Source organism: Piliocolobus tephrosceles, chromosome 1 (assembly GCF_002776525.5).
Source record: "Piliocolobus tephrosceles isolate RC106 chromosome 1, ASM277652v3, whole genome shotgun sequence".
Taxonomy (NCBI): Eukaryota; Metazoa; Chordata; class Mammalia; order Primates; family Cercopithecidae; genus Piliocolobus; species Piliocolobus tephrosceles.
In genome coordinates, this window is record NC_045434.1 from 122,862,477 (window position 1) to 122,884,204 (window position 21,728).

At 35.4% G+C, this 21,728-nt stretch overlaps 1 protein-coding gene across 2 annotated transcripts in view; it reads right to left on the reverse strand.

Annotated features, from left to right (window-relative positions):
* Nucleotides 1-8,332: 8,332 nt before the first annotated feature.
* The window catches only part of SNX7 (sorting nexin 7), a 106,812-nt gene continuing 93,416 nt past the window's right edge, over nucleotides 8,333-21,728 (reverse strand). For both annotated transcript variants that reach the window (XM_023231044.1, XM_023231043.1), the window contains one exon: nucleotides 8,333-8,781. In XM_023231044.1, the coding sequence (XP_023086812.1) occupies nucleotides 8,704-8,781 (78 nt within the window). In that variant the 3' untranslated portion in view covers nucleotides 8,333-8,703. The remainder of the gene's footprint in view (nucleotides 8,782-21,728) is intronic.

Here is a 21,728-nt window from a genome sequence, read left to right on the forward strand (position 1 = left end):
GCAAACATCCTACTTTCCCCCAGACTGCTCTCAGTAGTGATGGCCTGGCGGAGATACCAGAGCTGGAGGTCACTTCTGCCAAGCCAGGATCCATAACAGAAAAGTTTTGCTCCGGGAATCGCTTATGGCCTAAGATTTTTTAAGAACTGTGCTGCATTCTGAGGCCCTTTGAACCCACTTTCTTCTCCTTCCTCCTCTCCCCTCATAGATCCAGATCTGCATGGCAGTCTGAAGCCTTTATCTGGCCCTCTCTTCTTTATCTCTTCTACATAGAGTTTCTATCAATCTTTGACATTTCTAATTTTGTCTTGGAGTCTGACTCCCAATCTGAGACACTCTAATACCAGGGCATCAAATCCTTTTCTGATTATTTACTTTCAACAGAATTAAGAGAGGATCTAAGCGAAAGATCCTTTGCTAAATAATAATTTTAAAAACTGGTAATACATCCAGGAGTAGGTTAAATAGAGTAAAAGTAATCTCATTCCCCTAGTTTGGGATTAGCTTAGAAACTCAGGCCTAGGCCAACTGTGTGACAAAATAGTCACAGGGATTGGTTCAGGATAGGCATAAATTTCAATTTGGAGAAATGAGACACAAGGAGAATGTTGGGTATTCTGGAAAAGAGTTTTCCTATTCTTAAAAAAGTAACCTGGAAAAGATAACTTCTTGCTTCCTTTCTATACCATACAAGTGGATACAAAATTAAAAGCCACCAGTCACTTTCATACTGTAAGGAAAGGAAGTCAAAAAGCAAAATGCTCACGGACCAGGGAACTGCAGAGAAACAGGGATGGAGCAACCAGATTAAGCTGATCCTAAAGCCCACTCTACTGAGTGACTTCCTAGTTAAATGAGGATGTATTTTTCTCTCCATTTAAACCTGCTAGAGTCAGTCCCCTATCACAGCCAAATACATCCTTCGTGCCTCCACTTACATTGGAACCTGCTTGGAATCCACCTTGCCTCAGCTCCCTCCCACGTGCAGTGGATCCTGTTCTTTATGTCTCAGCTGCTTTCCTGGAATGGGCATGCAGTTGTTTATCTGGACTTTGGGCTTTGCCTCTGCCTCAGCCTCTGGCTTCTTATATTTCCTCTGTGGAATGGGACCAATTTGGACGTGAATACCAGCCTGAATCAAAGTCTACCTGATTGTTTATTGAATTTTCTGCTTCTTTGTTTACACAGCTACATTTCCATCTCTAGCCCCTACAACTACCCTGTCAGTTAATGCTTTTGTGTCTCTGCGGATCGTTAAGATTTCAGGGACTATGGGCACATAAAGACAGACATACAAAATAATTAACTGTTAAGCTTATTCTGCTAATTTTCACTAATATATGCAAGTGTACAAACATATTTGCATATATATTTTTGCACACATGCACATGTATATGGACATAGATATATCTATATATAAAGAAAAATGCCTTTCTATATATTTATGTCTGAATATCACATTTGAAAGATCTTACTATGATATATCCAGTGTATCACAGGTGAACTAATCTGAATAAAGAACTAATCTGAATAAAGAGCTGATGCAGGAGTCTCCTAGGCCCCTGCTGTCTCATGAGATGTTTTCATTTCTGAGACTTGGGGACAATCTGGGGATAGTTCTAGAAGATGAATCAGTGGGGTGATTGGAGGCCTATGCCAGCAGTTATTTAGCAATTATCATCAAAGTATTTAAATGATTTGTTTTTCCTACTGACATATGTCTCTAGATAGCATTAAATAGTTTAATAACAAGTACGGCTGTATTAGTGCAAACTTCCCTGAATATGAACACTGCTGATGACAATTTGAAGCCTGATATCTTGGATTTCTATTAGTTCTACTGATGTTCTTGTTTATGCTTTAGGTTTCCTCTCCTAATTCTTCTGCTGTTCCTAGCTTCATGTGTCCTCCGATATCCCCACTTTCGTCACTCACTATAAAGGGGGTAATAAAAAATAAAAACCATATTGATTGGGTCCCTTAGAAGTTCACACTATCGGGAAGGGGAACATCACACAATGGGGCCTATCATGGGGAGGGGGGAGGGGGGAGGGATTGCATTGGAGAGTTATACCTGATATAAATGATGAATTGATGGGTGCTGATGAGTTGATGGGTGCAGCACACCAACATGGCACATATATACATATGTAACAAACCTGCACGTTATGCACATGTACCCTAGAACTTAAAGTATAATAATAAAAAAAAAAAAAAAGAAGTTCACACTATCCCCAACCAAGTTCTGGTAATCGCTCACAATTCAAAAAAAAAAAAAAAGAGAGAGAGAGAAAGATCCCAGTAAGTTTAAACGACTCATCTTGGAACCTCTTCTTTCTCGCTCACTACAGCCCAGACACCCTGGTTTTCTTTCACTTCCTCCTCCTATGCATTAAGCTTTTTCCCATCTCAGGGCCCTTGTTTGTGTTGTTTCACTCAGCCACAATCTACTCCCCTTTGCCTGGTTTGTTCTTACTTTCTGGGTCTTAAGTTGTGCTTCACTGTCTACTCAATTTAAAAGACATGCTCCATATTATTCCCTCTCTTACATCACAGCACTTCACATAATTTGTAATTATGCATTGTTATGGGTTGAATCGTGTATCCTTTCCAAAAAAAAACATATGTCGAAGTCCTAACCCTCAGTACCTCAGAGTGTGACCTTATTTCACTATGGGGCCTTTATAGGGGCAATCAAATTAAAATGATGTCATTAAGGTGGGCCCTAATCCAGTAAGACATGTGTCCCCCGTGTGTCCCCACATTGTCCTTGTACAAAAGGGAAATTTGGACACAGAGACACAGAGGGAAGACAATGTGGGGACACACGGGGAGAAGATGTCCATGCGATTGGAGTGATGCATCTACAAGCCGAGAAATGCCAAGGATTGCTGGCAAACACCAGAAGCTAGAAGAGACAAGGAAGCATTCACCCCTAGAACCATCAGGGAGGGCACGGTCCTGTAGACATCTTCATTTGCCACTTCTAGCCTTGAAAACTGTGAGACAGGTGTCTATTGTTTTAAGACACCCAGTTCCTGATACTTTCATAAGGCATCCCTAAGAAATAATACATGCATTAATTGAGATTTATTATTTATTGCATGATGTCTGTCTCATTAGACTTTTAGCTTTATGAGAGTAGGGTATGTTTACTTACCATAATTGTTTACAGCAAAACAGAAGATGGTGTCTGGCACCTATTACTAGTGGAATATTTGTGGAATTAGCGAATTACTGAACAAGTGGATGCATGGATAATATTTTAATGCAAGGTCCTTCAAAAGAATTTAGAATCTCAGATTGTTCAAATAAACCACTTAAAAGTGACACTAATTTAATCTTAAAATCAGTAATCATAATGCTTCAAGTAGGAAAAGAAAATTTCTGATGCACAATTATCAAACACTTCTAACCAGCTCTGATTAGTTACTAAATTGCATGTTGTGGGATGATTCCCCTTAAAAAGGGAAAGCATTGTTCTTCTGATCTTACCAAAAGATTACCCTGTCATGTTTTAAGATAAAAAGCACAATCTCTTCAATCTTCACGATTTACATTAAGATAAATACAAACAGGAATTGCAGAAGTACACATTTTCTCTTTTGCACGTATGTAATTATAGCCTTAAAGAATTACACAAGCAAAAGTGATGGCAAACATATTTAAATAGCTGTCTCACTTTAAGGGATCTCATTGCACAATAACCTTATGAACAGGCACATAAATACATTTTCAAACCTGGGCGAACTGTAATACATGAAGACCGGGAGATAAGTAACAGCAGGCATGCAGTTGGCTTCCTGCTTCATTGATTTTTATTCCCGTCTTTCCACTGATCACTATACACATTCACACACCACACATGCATACAAACACGCCACATAACACATTTATACCATGTATATAAGCTTAAATATGTATCTATATGTATTTCTACTGACACATACGCGTGACATTCTGAACATATCTTACTATGACATGCCTTGGTAAATGTGACTATTGTTTGCTTTATCTCAGGATTCACTTATGAAGGGATTCGGAGTTTTGAAGATTTAGTAGGTAACAAGGGGAAGCTGAGGCAGAACTTTTATAATCCAAAGTAAGTGGTCAAAGTCAGCTGTTCGTAATTTATTCTTATACTTCCCAGCAATGTAGATCTGGCAGATTAATTCCCCCTTTCCACAGATGGGAAATCGGGGCCTAGAATAGTTAACTCACAAGCTCAGAATTTTAAATGCTAAAATGACTATTTTTTTTTTTTACAGTATGTTCAGAATTTAATTCTAATTCTAACAACTCATGTGTTTCAACGGAATCTTAATTCAGTATTTCCACATAAGAATATTTCTTACATATTGAACTCCTTATTCAATCAATTCTAATGTAAAGGTTGATTTTTTAATACAGATGAGTGCACTAACAACTCTAATTTCACAGTCTTGTGCTATTTTTTAGCTAACACAATTATGATTGACTTCCTATATAATTATATATGCTGGACTAATGGTTTATTCACACTTGTAATCTCAAATAGATATTCTTTGAAGAGCTATTTTTACACGAGTCCTTGCTTGTTGAAAAACTTTAGGCGTAAGAAGTGTTAATTATATATAGAACTAATATAATTCTAGATAGATAAAAAAGTATGTTCATTTAAAATTATCGTGTGGACATGTATTACTCTATCTTCCCCAGCACTCTTCTTTCTTCTGGATAAAGCAGCCCCTTCTTTTAGATGGTGAACACATAAGGTGGTTTAATGAAAACTGCCATCTCCCTTTGGTCATAACTTCTCTACCTACTGTAATTTGTGTAGAAGTAGGAACTGACCTTGGCTATGATAATAATAGCACATTGGCTCCTAGCCACAAAGACTGACCTGAGACTGGGGGGTGGGACTAAGAGGGGGCTTGGCTGTATGCTAAGCCAGTTCTTCTCTCAAGAGTTTTAACTGAATTGAAGGTGGAAGGGAAGAGCTCTCTCCTTCCTAGTAGCAAAGCTGGGCACTTGTGAGCCAGGAGCTACTAGCAGACATTAATCTAGCCCAGGACTTCTCAACCTCAGCAATGACATTTGAGGTTAAAAATTCTTTGTAGTTGGAAGCTCTACTGTGCCTTCTTACCTCTATCCACTCAATACCAGTAGCACCCTCCTCCCCAAGTGCGACAACAAAAAAAAAATAGCTCTAGGCTCTGCTAATTGTCACTTGGGGATCACATTGCCCCAGCTGAGAACCACAGACCTAGCTTCATGTAAAGGCAGCAATAGGAGAAAGTGAGGCCAACCATTCAAGAGAAGTAGGGAATAGACAGAAAGAAAAATATATCTGTTCAGGACCAGTCATGCCCAAATATATCCTTTTCTTTTTGATTATATAAACTGTTCAATTCCTTTTATTTTTTTAAACAGTAGTTTGATTTGTTCTTTTGTCAAGTGCAATAATAAGAATCCTGAAACAAAGCATGGTCTCTCAACAAATAGTGCAGGGACAACTGGATACTTACATGCAAAAGAATAAAAGTGGGCCTTTTCTTCGCACCATACACAAAATTTAAATCAAAATGCACTAAAGCACTAAAACTCTCAGAAGAAAACAGGAATTAATCTTCCTAACCTCATACTTAGCAATGAATATGATACCAAAAGCATGAGCAACCTAAGAAAAAATAGATACTTTGGACTTCATCAAAATGAAAAACTTCTGCGCTTTAAATGGCATAATCAAGAAAGTGAAAATCATAATTCGAGAGATTTGTATATGAAATACATAAAGAACTCTTACAACTCAATAATAAAAGCACACAAAACCTGAATTTAAAAGTGGGAAAAATATGTGAATAGACATTTGTCCAAAAATACGTATATAAATGGTCATTAAGCACATGAAAATACGCATCAGGGAAATACAAATCAAAAACAATGAGATGTCACTTCATACCCACTAGGGCAGTTATAATAAAAAAATCAGAGAGTAACAAGTATTGGTGAAGATGTGGAGAAATTAGTACCCTTATCCACTGCTGGAGGGAATGTAAAATGGTGCAGCCACTTTGGAAAACAATCTGGCAGCTCCTCAAATGGCTAAACAGAGTTAAAATATAACCCAGCAATCCCACTTTCAAGTATAGGCCAAAGATAAATGAAAACATATGTCCACCCAAAATCCTGTACATCAATATTCATAGCAGCATTATTCATAATAGCCAAAGTTGGAAACAACCTAAATGTCCATAAGTGAAAGGATAAACATAATAGATGAACAAAATGTGGTATAACCACACAATGGAGTATTTTTAGCCATAAAAATAATGAAGTATTGACAAATACTACATTGATGAATCTAAGTGAAGGAAGCCAGTCACAAAAGATCACATATGATAATACTAATATGAAATATCCAGAATAGGCAAATCTATAGAGACAGAAAGAAGATTCCTTAGGCCCTGGGAGATGGGGGTTGAGGGCTAAGACAGTGACAGTTAAAAGGGATGGGGATTCTTTTTGAAGTGATGAAAAAGTGAAAGCAAAGAAAATAACTATGAACAAGAAAATGGCTGCATAAATTGCTGTAGATTCATTTCATGATATACTGTGCAGTCATGTAAAGAGTAGAGCTATTTTTGACTTTGAAGGTTTTCCAGAAGATATTGTTAAGTGAGGAAAGAGGCAAAATAGCATGTATGTATGATATCATTTTTAGATCAAAGATAAAAGCTATGTGTGTATAAGTATGTACAGTATATTATGAGAATGGAAAAGTGTGAGGAAAGGTACATGCTAGTTAACATGGGTTACCTGTGCAGCTATGCATGGTATGTATTTGGGAGAGCAGTCATGTGGATGGAAAAGGAGAGGAATGAGGAAAGGCTTACAGTGCACTAAAGCGGGGGAGAGGGGGAAGGTATTGCACTTAAAAACAAAGCACATTTCATATTATCCCATTGAATCACTTAATGATCTGATTAACTATCATTTCTCTGCCAGGTTTTCTCAGTTTACTGTATCATTTAACAACCTGTGGGTTAGAGTCTATTATCTCCATTACCTCCAGATGGGGAAACTGAAGTTCAGAAGGCTTCAAGAGCTTGCAAAACAATACTGCTGGGGCAATTTTGATAAACAGGAAGGACTCCCACCTAAAATTTGTTTTGGATGTCAAGACTCATGATGCCACAAACACACCAAGAGGATATGAAAAGGTTTATCACTTACATCATGAGGCTTTCGGGGGAGAGCAAGGCTGGCCTCTCGAACTGATTCAAAAATGGTTTGAGGCAATTGGAAAAGGAGACCAGCTAAGGTTTTTATGGTAGTTAGCAGGTAGATTCCCATCTGTAGGGAGGGGCTTGCATGTGTTTGAACTTTATTCCAGTCAGTGCCAAAGGAGGGAGCACTTGGGCTTTCAAAGCAGCTTGTCCAGGAGATGTGGGGCAGAAGAGGAAGAAAGAGGGGTGGGACCTACAAGCTATCAGCAGCCAAATGTCAAAAAATGGAGCAAGACTTTTTATTACAGATGGTTTAAAAATTATATTTGCCAATATTTAAGAAAAATGTCTAGTTTTATATTTATAGCTGTGTGTGTATAAGTGAATCTCTTGTTTTAGTTAAAACAATTTAAATGTCTAGTTTTGTGACACTTAATTGACAATACCCAAAATATAAAGTCATATGTGTAAGACAGCATGCATGACCAAATACCTCAAATTTCACACAGTCCTAAGAAATATCTACTTCCAAAAATCAGCAAAAATTAAATAATCAACACATTTAGCTTTTTTATATGGTTATAAAATTAATAGAAAAAATCTGTATGATCAGTATTACTAGAATGTAAGCTCTGAAAGTATCTTTTTCATCACTATAGAACATAAGTACCTACAACTGTGCCTTGCATGGGATAGACAATGAATGAATGGGGAAATAAACTTGATAAACACTGTATATCTTAACAAATAAAAGCTAGGTATGAATTGAAAGAACATGCAAAAATTTTACAAAGCCCAAACATATCTACTAGTGGGAATATAATTATATAAGGATTTCTAACTAATAACTCAAATAATACTTTAAATCTTGGAAACTTTGTGGAAAACAATTACTTAACTTTTAAAAAATCAATTTTTGAACAGTTATCACCTATTTTAATAATGTCAAATAATTTTTGGATGTTACTTTGAATTCCTAATATTAAACTGAATAGTATTCAGAGGAAATGATAATGAAATAAAATTGAATGCACAGTATACTTGTTAACACATGCTGAACTCATTTTAGAATGTTTAAGAGGCTTGAGTTACTAGGAGGAAAGGAATACACTGCAGCCAGCCACTTCATACTAAACTTTTTATTAAAACAGTCCTTACAACATATTTAAAATGGCATGTTCCACAGTCAAATATTTAAGAAAAAAAATCTATATGCAATTATTGGCACACAAATTTAAGAACATAATTAAAACCAAGCCAGATCTCTCTCTCTGTATTTCTATATCTATATACATATAGATATATATCCATACAGATAGATATATCTTCAAATTCATGTCAGTGACCTGGAATACCTGAGGTTTCAAGTTGTTGGTTTTCCAGATAGTACAAAACATTTTTCATCCACTTTATAAGGGACATGGCAGATTCAGAAAGAATAACTTTGGTTAATAAATGCTGTCTCCCAAAGATCAAACAGAAGTCCTCAATGGGATTAAGGTTTATCTTCAGAGGTTTCTTCCAAGTGGAGGTTGGTCTGTGATGTAAGGAATGATTCCCACGTAGCAAGGCACTGAATAATGGAAACACACCATGAGGCAATCAATAACAGTTTACTTTCAGCGTTAAAAGATTAATAAATTCTAACACATCTGTTCCTATTGCAATCTGTTCTATTCTTCTCTCCTGACATCTTGTCAGAATCCTTGTCATTTTCTACATATTTTAATTCTTAATGAGGGATGCTACTGTGAAGTAAGGGGAAAACATATTAAAGGTTAAAAAGATTAGCAAGGATTAGTTTGCTGAAATAGTCTACTATTACACTATATCAAGAGAAAAATAAGAGCTCCACATTATAGAGAAAAAGATGGACCCAGTTGGAGCTGAGGAGGAGTGATGATACAAACACACTTCAGTCTGATTTGAATCCCATTACATCAAGTGTGAATTTGAGAAAGTTGATTAACCTTTATTAGAGTTTCTTCAGCTACAAATTAGGTTATGATAGTACTTACCACTAGCACAACTGTGAGAATTAAATTTATATAATCTGTATAAATCTCTACGCAGAATGCATAACATAAAGTGAATGCTCAAAAAGTTAGCAACTGTTAGGATGGTCTGTTGGGAATGGGTGGAAAGACTTAAGTTATTAATGTGCCACAGGAAATGACACAGGATTGTAAGGGTGTGAAGGCGTTCAGAACACATAAACATAAATGTGGCCTATTTGATTGTGCCTGAGGATGACCTTCCTAATAGACCAGTCTCAAGTATCTGTATGAAGTTTATGTACAGCATAATTTTAACAGTCTGAACACACTTAGGATTCTTCTAAATCACACCTACTCTAATGTATATTCAGCCTGAGCTATAACGAATTTGGAAAGAAATTATGTGTTTTTTTTTTGTTTTTCAAATATGGATAGACGGCCATAGACATGTATGTTTCTACATAATACACTCCAAAGTTAGACAGATTAACACTGGTCCACCTGGATCAACTACCTCCATGTCACTTCTTCTGCCTCTAATCCTTTCACAGCTTTAATGTGTCCATATCGGACAACCAGTGCTAATAACAGACTAGAGATTTTTCAAACACTGTAAAAACTCAAACGTTTAAAGCTCTCAAATTATAAGTGTGTTGCATTTCAAAAAGTATGTATTCATATAATTATGTATGTGTATGTGTATGTGTGTGCATATGCACACATTTTTTTCAAACTGAAGATTCAGAATATGGGAAATACTATGTCAATTCAGATTTTCATAAAGATTACATACTGTGATTTAACTCTGAGATAGGTTCCAATAACTTAGGAAGCTAATAATAAAGCTAAAAGATTTGTATAATTACAAGAGAACAGCAAAACATCGAATGATCTAATTGTCAAATAAAAAAGACACTGGGTAAAATTTACCCAATAAATTACTGAGTTAAATAGTAGGTATTTATTTTGTAATATATTTTGAAGGCCAGACTTGGGGTAATGTAGGCCTCATTAGAATAATCAAGTTTATCAAGACTTCAAGGGATACTTTTTCTTTAAATAGCTTTAGAAGGTACTAAAAGTCAAGTACAATCCAAGAAGCACAGTAACTGTAATGAATCGATTCTGGGATTTGCTTTTATCCTCCGGTAAGTTACTAACTTGATGATATTCTAGTTCCTCAGATATATAATAATAATAGCCTCTCTCATAGGGATGGAGAAATAACAAAATAAAATAGAAAGAGGAGGGAAGGGGAGGGGAGTAGAGGAATCAGGGTCAGGTAGTTACTACAGGAGCCACCTAGTAAGAGTGGCCTCCTCTTAGATGGTACAGGAGAAGAATTTAGATATCTTTAAGTGTATCTAAATGCCTATACTAATGAAAAGGCATACAAGATGAATATATCACATTTAGTATATTTTTCAAATTTTGGACTGTAAGTAATTTATGATTGTCCAAACTACACATGATTTGGGGGGCATGGAGGGTAGACATACAAAAATCTCTTCACTCAACAAATATTTTGGAGTTCTTACTATATGCCAGGCACTGTGACGGTACTAACCAGCTCACAAACCAATAGAAATTAGGATTTAGCATGAAACCCAAGTAAGCAAATATAACCAACTATAGGATCTGTGATGTTACAGGACATGGTGGGAGTAACAGTAATAGGATCTAAGACTGGAGTGTCCTAATGTTTCCTAGTGGAAGTAATCACTGAATGCAGACTAAAAGATGAGCAAAAGGTAGACCCCATAAATCTCAGCATGTTTGTGAAAGGTCAGTGTGAGGAAGTATAGCGTAGTGATCAAGAACATCAAGAACTCAGGCTCAGGACTTCTGTTGCTGACCCAGAGGGTGTGACAGGGACTGGAAAGGCTCTTTTGCCTAAATCAATCAACCAGGTAGATATTATATATATATAAAGCAATGGTTTTCAACACCCTGGAAATCAGGCAACAAAGGATAGTGGCCCCTGAGGAGAAAAACAAACAAACAAAACCAGAGTAAGCTCCATGATTACCCCAGTGTTATGGACTGAAGCCCTCATTCTAGTACCTAAGAAAGTGACTGTATCTGGAGATAAGGCCTTCAAAGAGGTAATTAAGGTAAAATAAGGTCATATGGGTGAGCCCTAATCCAATATGACTGGTGTCCTTCTAAGAAGAGGAAATCTGGACACAGAGAGGAAACCAGAAATGTGAGCAAGGAGGAAGAATCATCTGAGGACACAGCAGGAAGGTGGGCATCTGTAAGCCAAGGAGAAGGACCTTAGAAGAAAACAGGCTGCTGACACCTTGATCTTAGACTTCTAGCCTCTAGAATTGTGAGGAAACAAATTTCTGTTGTTTAAGCCACCTAGTCTTTGGAATTTTGTTATGGCATCTGTATTGGGCTGTTCTTGCATTGCTATAAATAAATACCCGAGACTGGGTAATTTACAAAGAAGAGGTTTAATTGCCTCACAGTTCTGCAGGCTGTATAGGAAGCTGGTGCCAGCATCTGCTCAGATTCTGGGGAGGCCTCAGGAAGTTTACAATCATGGCGGAAGGTGAGGTGGGAGCAAGCATGCCACATGGCAAATGCAGGAGTGGTGGGGGCAGTGCTACACACTTTTAAACAACCAGATCTCATGTGAACTCAGAGCAAGGGCTCACTTATCACCAAGGGGATGGCCCAAGCCATATATAAGGGATCCAACACTATGATCCAAACACCTTCCACCAGCCCCAACTCCAACACTGCGGATGACATTTCAACATGAGATTTGGGCGGGGATCAATATCTAAACTATATTAGCATCCCTCTAATATACCAGCTTGTTGCCTTAACAGAATTTCCAGGCCATGGTGAAGGGAGATATTACCTGGCTGACTCACTGAGTTAAAAGGATAGAGCTAAGAGTTAGAGAAAATGCAGCTAGAGTTCATAGACCAGAGTAACAGAGAAGAGAGTGGTGCATGGAGACAAAGCTCTGGAGATGTGCGGAGGATGCGCCACACCAAGCAGAGTACTGATTGGCGCATGCACGTGAGAAGACTACAAGAAACATGGGAAAAAAAGCCATCGGGAAGGATTAAACAGTATCCAGCATTCTCATAGGGCCTACAATAGTACAAGATCCCATCAAGCAGACTGCAAAATCACTTAATTCATTATCTGAAAAATTTATCACCATCAGAACACACTATAAGAAATGTAAAAAAAAAAAAAAAGCTCATCTGGCAGAAAAAAAAAAGAGACCTGATAGAAATATGGATCTATAAATAAATGACACAGTAACTACATGAGTACATATGATATATACTTTTCTTATTATTTAAATGTATTTAAAATATAAAGAATTAAAAAAAGGAAAATCTTACAGGGCTTGTAATACATGTATAGGTAAAATGCATTACAAAAATAGCATAAAAGCCAGGTGGAAGGGAATGAAAAAACACATTTGTAGGTTCTTATATAGGCAGTATAATACTACCTGAGGGTATTATAACCACTAAAATAATAGAGTTATACCTAATACAAAAGAGTTGTATCTAGTACACCACAAAGGGATGTAAAATGAAATCATGTAAAATTGTCCATCAATCCAAAAGAAGGCAAAAGAAGAAAATGGGAACAATGTACAGATAGGACAAATAAAAAACAGCAAGATAAAAGACTCAAATATACCAATAATCTACTCAAATGTCTATATGCTAAACATACCATTAAAAGATGCAGATTGCCAACTGAATTAAAAAAAAGACCTACCTATACTTTGTTTAAATTTCTTACAAATATTTTAAATATAAGGACAAATATAGTTAAAATTAAAAGGATTAAAAAATACATATATGGCCAGGCACGGTGGTCCATGCCTGTAATCCCAGCAGTTTTGGTGGTCGAGGTGGGAGGATCGCTTGAGCCCAGGAGTTTGAGATAAGCCTGGGCAACACAGTGAGATCCTGGGTTTATTTCTTTTAATTAAAAATATATATATATATATATATGTGTATATATATATGTGTGTGTGTATATATATACACATAGATATACATATATGTTTTATTGTAACACATGTCAAAAGAAAAGCTAGCATGGCTACACTAGTATCAGAAATGTAGATTTCAGAGCAAAGATCATTATCAGAGATAAAGATGATCATTTCACAATGATAAAAGGGCCAATACATCTAGAGGACATAATTTAAAATGTTTACACACATAAAAGAGTTTCACAAAAACTGACAGAAATACAAAGAGAAAGACAAATCTACAAGTATAATTGATTTTGATACACCTCTCAAGAACTGACAGAATGTGTGGACAGCAAATCAGCACTCATAAAGAAGATCTGAACCACACTATCAATCAAGTTGACCTAATTGAGATCTACAGGACAAAAGCAGAATACATATTTTCTTTCACGTGCCCATAAAACATTTACCAATATAGATCACATTCTGGGCCATACAAGAAGTCTCAATAAATTATAAAAGATTCAAGTCATATAAAGTATGTTCTTTGAACATAATGGAATTAAACTAGAAATCAGTAACAGAAAGGTATCTTTAAAATCACCAAATATTTGAAATCTAAACATGACAATTATAAAAAGCCTCCAGTGTCAAAGGACAAATCAAAGGAGAAAGTAGAGTTTTGAACTGAATATGAAAACACAACACAGCAACAATTTTGGTATGCCATTAAAGTAGAACACAGAGATTTTTTAGCACTAAATGCCTACATATGAAAGGAGGAAAGATTTCAAATCAATGACTTTAGTCTCTACCTTGAAAACCAAAAAAAGAACAATTAAATGCAGAAGAGAGAGAAAAAAAAAAAAAAAAAAAAAAAAACAGAAAAGAGCAAAGTGGGACTCAATGAAAGAAAAAAGAAAAATAAAAATCAATGAAACTGATGTTAGATCCTTGAGAAAATTAAACTTTTAGCCATGCTGCCAAGGGTCAGGAATGAGAGGTTTAATGTTAGTTCAGACTCTACTAAAGGAAAAAAGAAAAGTATGAAGATCTTTATGCCTATACATTTGACAATGTAGATGAAATGGACCAATTCCTTGAAAGACATAAATTACCAAAATTCACCACAGAAGAAACCAATAACCCAAATGAATTTGAATTTGTAGTTAAATATCTTCATACACATACACAAATTTCCAGGCCCAGAATTCTTCACTAGTGAATTACAGCAAACATTTAAGGAAGAAATCATACTAATTCCATATAATCTCTTCCAGAAAATTGAAGACATGGGGATGCTGTCCAAAATACCAGAGCCAAAGATATTCCAAGAAAAGAAAACTACAGACCATTATTCCTCCTAAACATAGATATGAAAATTCTAAATAAAATTTTGGTAAATCAAATGTAGTAATTTCTACAAAGAATTATGTATCATAACCAAATGGAGTTTATTCCATGAATGCAAGATTGGATTAACATCCAATTATTTATCAAATGACAATATTAAATGTAACATTATCTCAATAGAGAAAAAACATTTATCAAATTCCAATGTCCATTCCTTATTAAAAAAAAAAAAAATTCTCAGCAAATTAGGAATAAAGGAGAAGTTCCACAACCCGAAAAGCAACACCTCCAAAAAGCTACAATTAACATCATATGCAGATATGCAATAAATATTAGCTATTTTATTTCAGTATTTTATTGCTTTTCAATATCAAGAAAAAACTCAGTTTCATAAACCACTCACAAATCTCCTTCACCAAATGTCAAGTTTAAAAAAGAAGGAAATACAAAAATGCCAAAGTATATCTTTAAAAAATCTACCCACAATGTTTATGAAACAGAAAACTATTAACTGGGTGGAGAGGGCTGATGGGAACAGCACCACACTTTACATTTAGAGAAAAGCCCTCAGTTTCCTTTGCAAACCATCTTTCTGCTAGAGCTCTCTGGTTTGCTCTCTGCAAACCCATACACAATCTTGTATCTGGTACCCCTGCAGGGCAGCCCCAAAGCAATTACTACTTTCAGAAGATATTAGGTATTTTTAATAACTGCAAAACTATCATTTAAATAAACTTCTGAACATTATCCAGGTAAAATTCAAAATGAAATTCTAAGCAGCCTGTTCTATTTAGAATTCCTGTCTAATAAGTGATTCAAATTGCACCAAAGATGGCATTAGTCCTCAAGTGAACAAACTCCTATCATTTTCATATTCTGCATTAAACTATGCTAGTTTAATAAAGATCTAAGATATTCAGTAGTTGTCCATGCTAATTAGTGATGTGAACTAATATTTTCATTTCTAAAGTAAGTACTAAAAGGGATAGTAAAACATGGTAAGACAGACAAATTAGCTATTTCATGATTTCCTTATCTTCCATACCAGAAGCAGAAAAAGTATGTGTTTTGAAATACAGAACATTATAGAACAATTGACATAGGATAGCAACAGAAATAACATTAACAACTGCCATATACTGATATGAATACTTGGTCAGGCATTACAATGATTGCTTTATATATCACCTTCTTTAAGCCTCACAATGACTACTGTGAATCCTATTTTACAGGTGAGAAAGCTGAGGCTCAAATGGTCTAAGTGTGTTTACATTATAAATCTCATCAATTGTATGCCAGTATTTATCCATCAATAAATGGATAGTCAATTCCTGAACCATCACCAGGGTACATTTAATAAGTCACTGGATCATGAGAACGAGATGCCTTTCTTTCACATAGTAGAAGGATGATTTGGAAGGAGAAGTAGGTAAGAAACCCTGATTGCAGGGGGATCAGGCTGATCACATTTTAGGAAAGAGTATTTACAAAAGGTGAGTGTATGAAAATTAATTCCCTTCATGTATCTTGGAAATTCTGTATATATTTCTAGGAATATATCTATTCTTTGAAGAAGACTGAATTAATACATGCCAGGAATATGGTAAGTGCTCAGTAAATGCAGATGACTCTATAGAGAAGGAATATACTGAACAACTGATGCTAAGATGCTGGCCATCCGAAAACTGCACTTTTCTGTTTGAACACTAACCAACTGATAACTTGGTTTCTATTGCTCTCCAAACACGTAAATATTAAGTTTTGCCCTAAAAGCCTGAACCCCACTTATGTTGCTGACCAATATGGTTTTTTTTCTAGGCCTCCAAAGCTGAGATCTGACCTTGAACTATGCAGCTCCTGACGCTACCAGATAACTTTGAGATTCTTGATAGCAGGTTTTTAATTAAATAAATGTAATTGCCTGTTTCCACCAATGTTTAATATTCACCTGTGTTACCTGATATCCTGCACATATATCAAATTAATGTACACAAATCTTTATAAACAACAAAAAGATGATGTCTAAGTCTCCTTAAATTTCTTTGCTCTTGAGTATGAAACCTAAGGAAAAACTCAAGAAATATATTGTTTATACCATATAGTTAAGTAATTTATTACAGTGGGTAGTTACTGTGCTCAGGATTATAATTGGAGGATATAAAGAATCATTAATACAACCAAAAAAATCTCAAAACCTAGTGTGAGATTTGCTTATAAGTTAATATTTTTAAAAGATGTTTCTATTTATTTGGCTTTGCATTGTCATCAAACAATTTTTTCCAGTTTTAAATCATTACAGTGAGTGAAGAAAGTTAGTATCTGTCAAAACCAGAGTAGTAATAAAAAATATCCAGCAACACTGCTGGCCTGACATTTAATAGTTCTGGTTAGCTCATTCTAGCTTTGGATTCTCATACTATCATGGGAGAACCAACAACAGGAGTTCCACTTCCATTTGAATAAGATGTCATCATTTTCCATACATACTGTTTTATTTCATGCAATAATCTTCTGATGAAATCAGGTAATTTCATTTTACAGTTAAGAAAACTGACTCTCATAGTGCAGTACTGTGTTTTTTTCCAGTGCTCTATATGAAACCATGGTGAACAGCTCCTTCTCACTGCAGAAAAAAATAAGCTGATAAATATGCTATACATGCAATGAGCCAAGATGTGGACTGACTGGAAAAAAAGCTTATCACAAATCCTCGTTAATTGAGAATCCAGTACACGTTTCCCCCAGGTGGCTGCAGTTGTAGCCAAAGGCAAGTGCAATTTCTCTTTGAGGAGAGAACTCAGACAAGGAGAGCCACCACAGGAAGGTGAGCCAGAGGTGGGGAAAACAGACCCAACAGGTAAACGAAGCCTTTTTGTTTCTACACACAGGCTGAAAACCTCCTCAAATGCAGTACACACAGATAGAATATGTAGAAAATTAAGTTTTAATTCCAAAACTAACTTTCAGTTTTGAAAATAAATCTCTTGATACTTCAGTAAAGGTGGTGACATTTTGCATTAGAAGAGGTAAATGTCTCTTCAGTTCTCATAAGCGGGTAGTAATCCCACAAGCAGATGTGATCAAGTTTTCCAAAGAGTAAATGGTGATGATAATGGTATTTCTATAGATAAGATACAGCTTTCAGTGGAAGCTTCCACATTTGAGAATCACTATTTTCTCAAGCTTGTGGGATATGAAGATGTTCTGTCCTACAGTGTGATTTCAGGCAAATTTCTTTATTGCTCTGGGCCTGTTTACCTATTTATAGTAAGGGTTTGAACTATGTGTGTCCATTAAGTTTCATCCCAGAACTAAAATTGAAGATTTCCAGAGGCTAACCGTGGCTGACAAGAAGTTGGCAAATGAAATCACATATAATTTGTAAATATGCCTTGCTCTGCTTTGCTTGACCCGGTGTGGAATACAGCAAACATAAAATTTTACTTCTCCTCCTTGCATTTGGTATTTATAAGATAATTATCATTATAATTTCCAAAGATAAGATCCATAAATATATGAGAAATATTTTCAGTACTACTACAGCTGCTTGTACGACTAGTAGCCAACATTTACTGAATCCTTATTAGACACTGAGTTAACTGCTTTTCTTTCATTCATTCATCCATTTGTTCATTTGTTTAGCAGCTTTAAAACCTATTTTCTATGGTGGCAATTTTGGGCTCAAGCAAAATTAGTGGCTTAAGGCATATGCTGGTTAAGACTCCTGAAAATACCTGATGAGCATAAAATCTTATAAACTATTTTTAGTGACTCACTGGGAATGTTAACCTTTGCTTCTAAGACTTCTCTTTCACCTTTACGTATTCCTTTCCATACATACATATACGTATATGCATGTGCATTTATATTTTAACACCCAAACAAATCTATGGCATTTTCAGCACTTCATCGATGAGCATACTGAGGCTCACTAAAATTTAAAAAAAAAGTCCTTAAGGTCACTCAGCTAAAAGTCAGAAGTCATTTGTCCAAAGCCCATGCCCTTAGCCACCATGTGAAGCCTATGTAACAGCTGATATCTCCACAGTAATGACACCACACTGTTGATAGAAACAGCTAACTAGAAAATTTTTCATCCAAATTATTACATAAGTCAAAATAAAATAAAATTATGTATTTCTGTGGTAATAAAGTAAAATAACTAGACATTTACCTAATAATAATGATACTTATTATTATAGAATATGTAAAAGCCACACCTTCCCATATACTTATTTTAAAATGGGAAATTCCCATATTAAGCCATATAAAGCTGTTGTGCTTTTACTTTTCACCTCTAATCAAAAAGCACCTTTTAGAGAGAGTACCATGATAATTACATCTTTCTCAATAAGCTACCAGCTGGAAACATGACTGAGTTTCTTCTAAGTATTTTAACGTCGTCTCAAATGATCCTGGACACAGGTGGTATCACCTACATTTGAGAAAACATTGAAGCTCAAATTGGCAATCATTTCTCTACTAGGTCAATAGCATCACAAAATTATTTATCATCTATAAAAATCGTTAGGTTATGCCTACAATGACAGCAATAGGGTGTGTAACATTTTAGTAACTGTTTTTTAATTTCCTAAACCTGAAATTGAAACATTAATGAAAACTTTCAGGAGGTACATATTTTCAAATTCTGATATGTAATCAATCTGGAAATTAGAGTTGATACTGCCAGAGAAAAGCAACTTCTATTATTTTGCAATAGCTTAAATTATTCATTAAATTTCATTTTTGGAAAAGTCTAAATTTAGCTTCTGAGAATCATTTGCCAATTTATAATTTCAGAAATACCAATAACTTAAAAATAACAGGATTTGCAGATTATTTTTCTAAAAATTACTTTTACATATCTCTCAAGAATGTAAGTGATAAGTGTGCACTTGTAATTATTGCAAATATTTAAATGACTGCAACACAGATAGTTAATGCAAAAGGACTCATTAGCTACAAACGCCATCTTGTGGTCCATTTTTTTATTATTCTGTAGCATTATTCTGTAGATGTCTAACCCAAGATCTGATAAAGACAGATGGAGCCCTAGATAAAATTTAATGCATTTCTCTCATTTTTATACATGAGGAAATTGGGGCTTTGAAAGGTCTAATATATTGGAAATCTTTATAGGAGAAATTAACATAAGAGCCAAAATTTAAATTCATATCCTTATAAACTCATACTTTTGCTACACCACAACATCATTGTTGTTTACTTAAAACTAAGCCAATTACATGAAGTCTATCCAGTTTAATGCAAGGCACTTCAGACATTAAGCTTATCTGTTTTTGTGTAAGCATATGTTGAAAGTACAACAAACTATACAGATGAGCACATTTACCTTTGGATTATCAGAAAATGAAGGTGCAACTATGATGTTTAAGCACATTATTTTATAGTGTGTTATATATGTGTTCCAGTTTTACTCTCCTAAAGACTCGTGAGGGGTGTATGTGAATGGGATGTGGGGTGCGGGAAGGGAGGAATACCTCTATTTGGCAGTTTAGCAAACTGGGTATATAGAGAGGACACGATTAGGACTTTATAATTAGCTAATGCAGGCATCATGGTATCCAACTTTAATTTTTTTCCATTAGAAGACCCACCTTTCTTATTTGTGATAAAATGCTGTGTGTGTGTGTGTGTGTGTGTGTGTGTATGTGTTTAAATCATTTCTTCCTTTTCTATACAGAAACTATTATATTGGCCCATAGTATGTAGTCTGTCATTTACAAAGCACAATAAGCAGAATGTCCTTGATTCAGAAATTAGACATTTTTAGAAATTATTTCATATTATGTGCAATCTCCTTCCATGCAAATCCCTGATTAACTACATAAAAACTTATATAGCCCAAAGGATGGGAAGCAGCACAGACTATGGCATGATATAACTGTCTATTTCACACCTAAGGCCACTTTATTTGCATAGATAATTGAGAACAAATTACATTACAGAATATAGGGGACTGATGAGAATATTTTCAATCGAAGTTTTGAAAACCACAGAAACCTGGCTGGGTGTGGTGGCTCACACCTATAATCCCAGAACTCTGGGAGGCCAAGGCAGGCAGATCACTTGAGGTCAGGAGTTTGAGACTAGCCTGGCCAACATGGTGAAACCTCGTCTCTACTAAAAATATAAAAAATTAGCCAGGCATGATGGCAGGTGCCTGTAATCCCAGCAACTTGGGTAGTTGGGAGGCTGAGGCAGGAGAATCACTGGAACCTGGGAGGCAGAGGTTGCAGTGAGCTGAGATTGAAGCACTGCACTCCAGCCTGGGTGACAGAGCAAGACTCCATCTCAAAAAAAAAAAAAAAAAAAAGTAAAAACCTATAAAACAACAAAAATATTTAAGACTTATATGACACATAATAAAAGGTTCACAACTAGATGGAAACACGAGCTATAGCTATGGATTTTAAAAATTTAATTCAGAGCAGAAATCACACTTAATCAAACAACAAAATAAGTACAGAATAGTTAAGAATTCTAAAAATGACAACTAGTTGATTCTAAAGTTTCCTTAGAAATAAATAAAAATAAAATCCTGCTGCATTTAAACTTAATTCTACCACTGACTGTGTTTTATATGCTTTATATGATGCTTCAATATTAAATCGATTATAAACTTTTAAATGAGAAAGGACACTATCTATATTAAGTGTGAGAGATCAACAGACTTGTAAAAACCAGAAGGAGCTTCAGAGCAATGCTTCTTAAACTATCCGTGGTGAAGAACAATTGTTTTGTTTTTTCTTTTTTCAGTCTTCTAAGGACCATTAAGTGATCTTACTGGCCATGACTAGTCTGTAATTCATGCCACATACAAATCACCACAAAGGCTGGACAACACTTGAATTGTTCCATAGAATTCAACAAGTCAAACCTCCTAATCACCCACTTGGATGTCCTGGCAATGTCGAATTGCTATCAAAGATTCCAACTGATTACTTGCAACTTCTAAATTGAATCTATAATAACTTATGGAATGAATATCAGTCCACACTTAAAGTAGCATTAGAGATCAGCACTATTACCCAAGATTTCCTAAACTATGTTCTGTAGAATACTCATCCTGCAGGAAGAAACATTGATCTAGTCAAGAAAAGTATTATGTCTTCAGATTCTCAACCATATAAGCACATAAAGTACTCTGAGAACTTCTTTAGTAAATAAACCTGCTTAACTACTTAA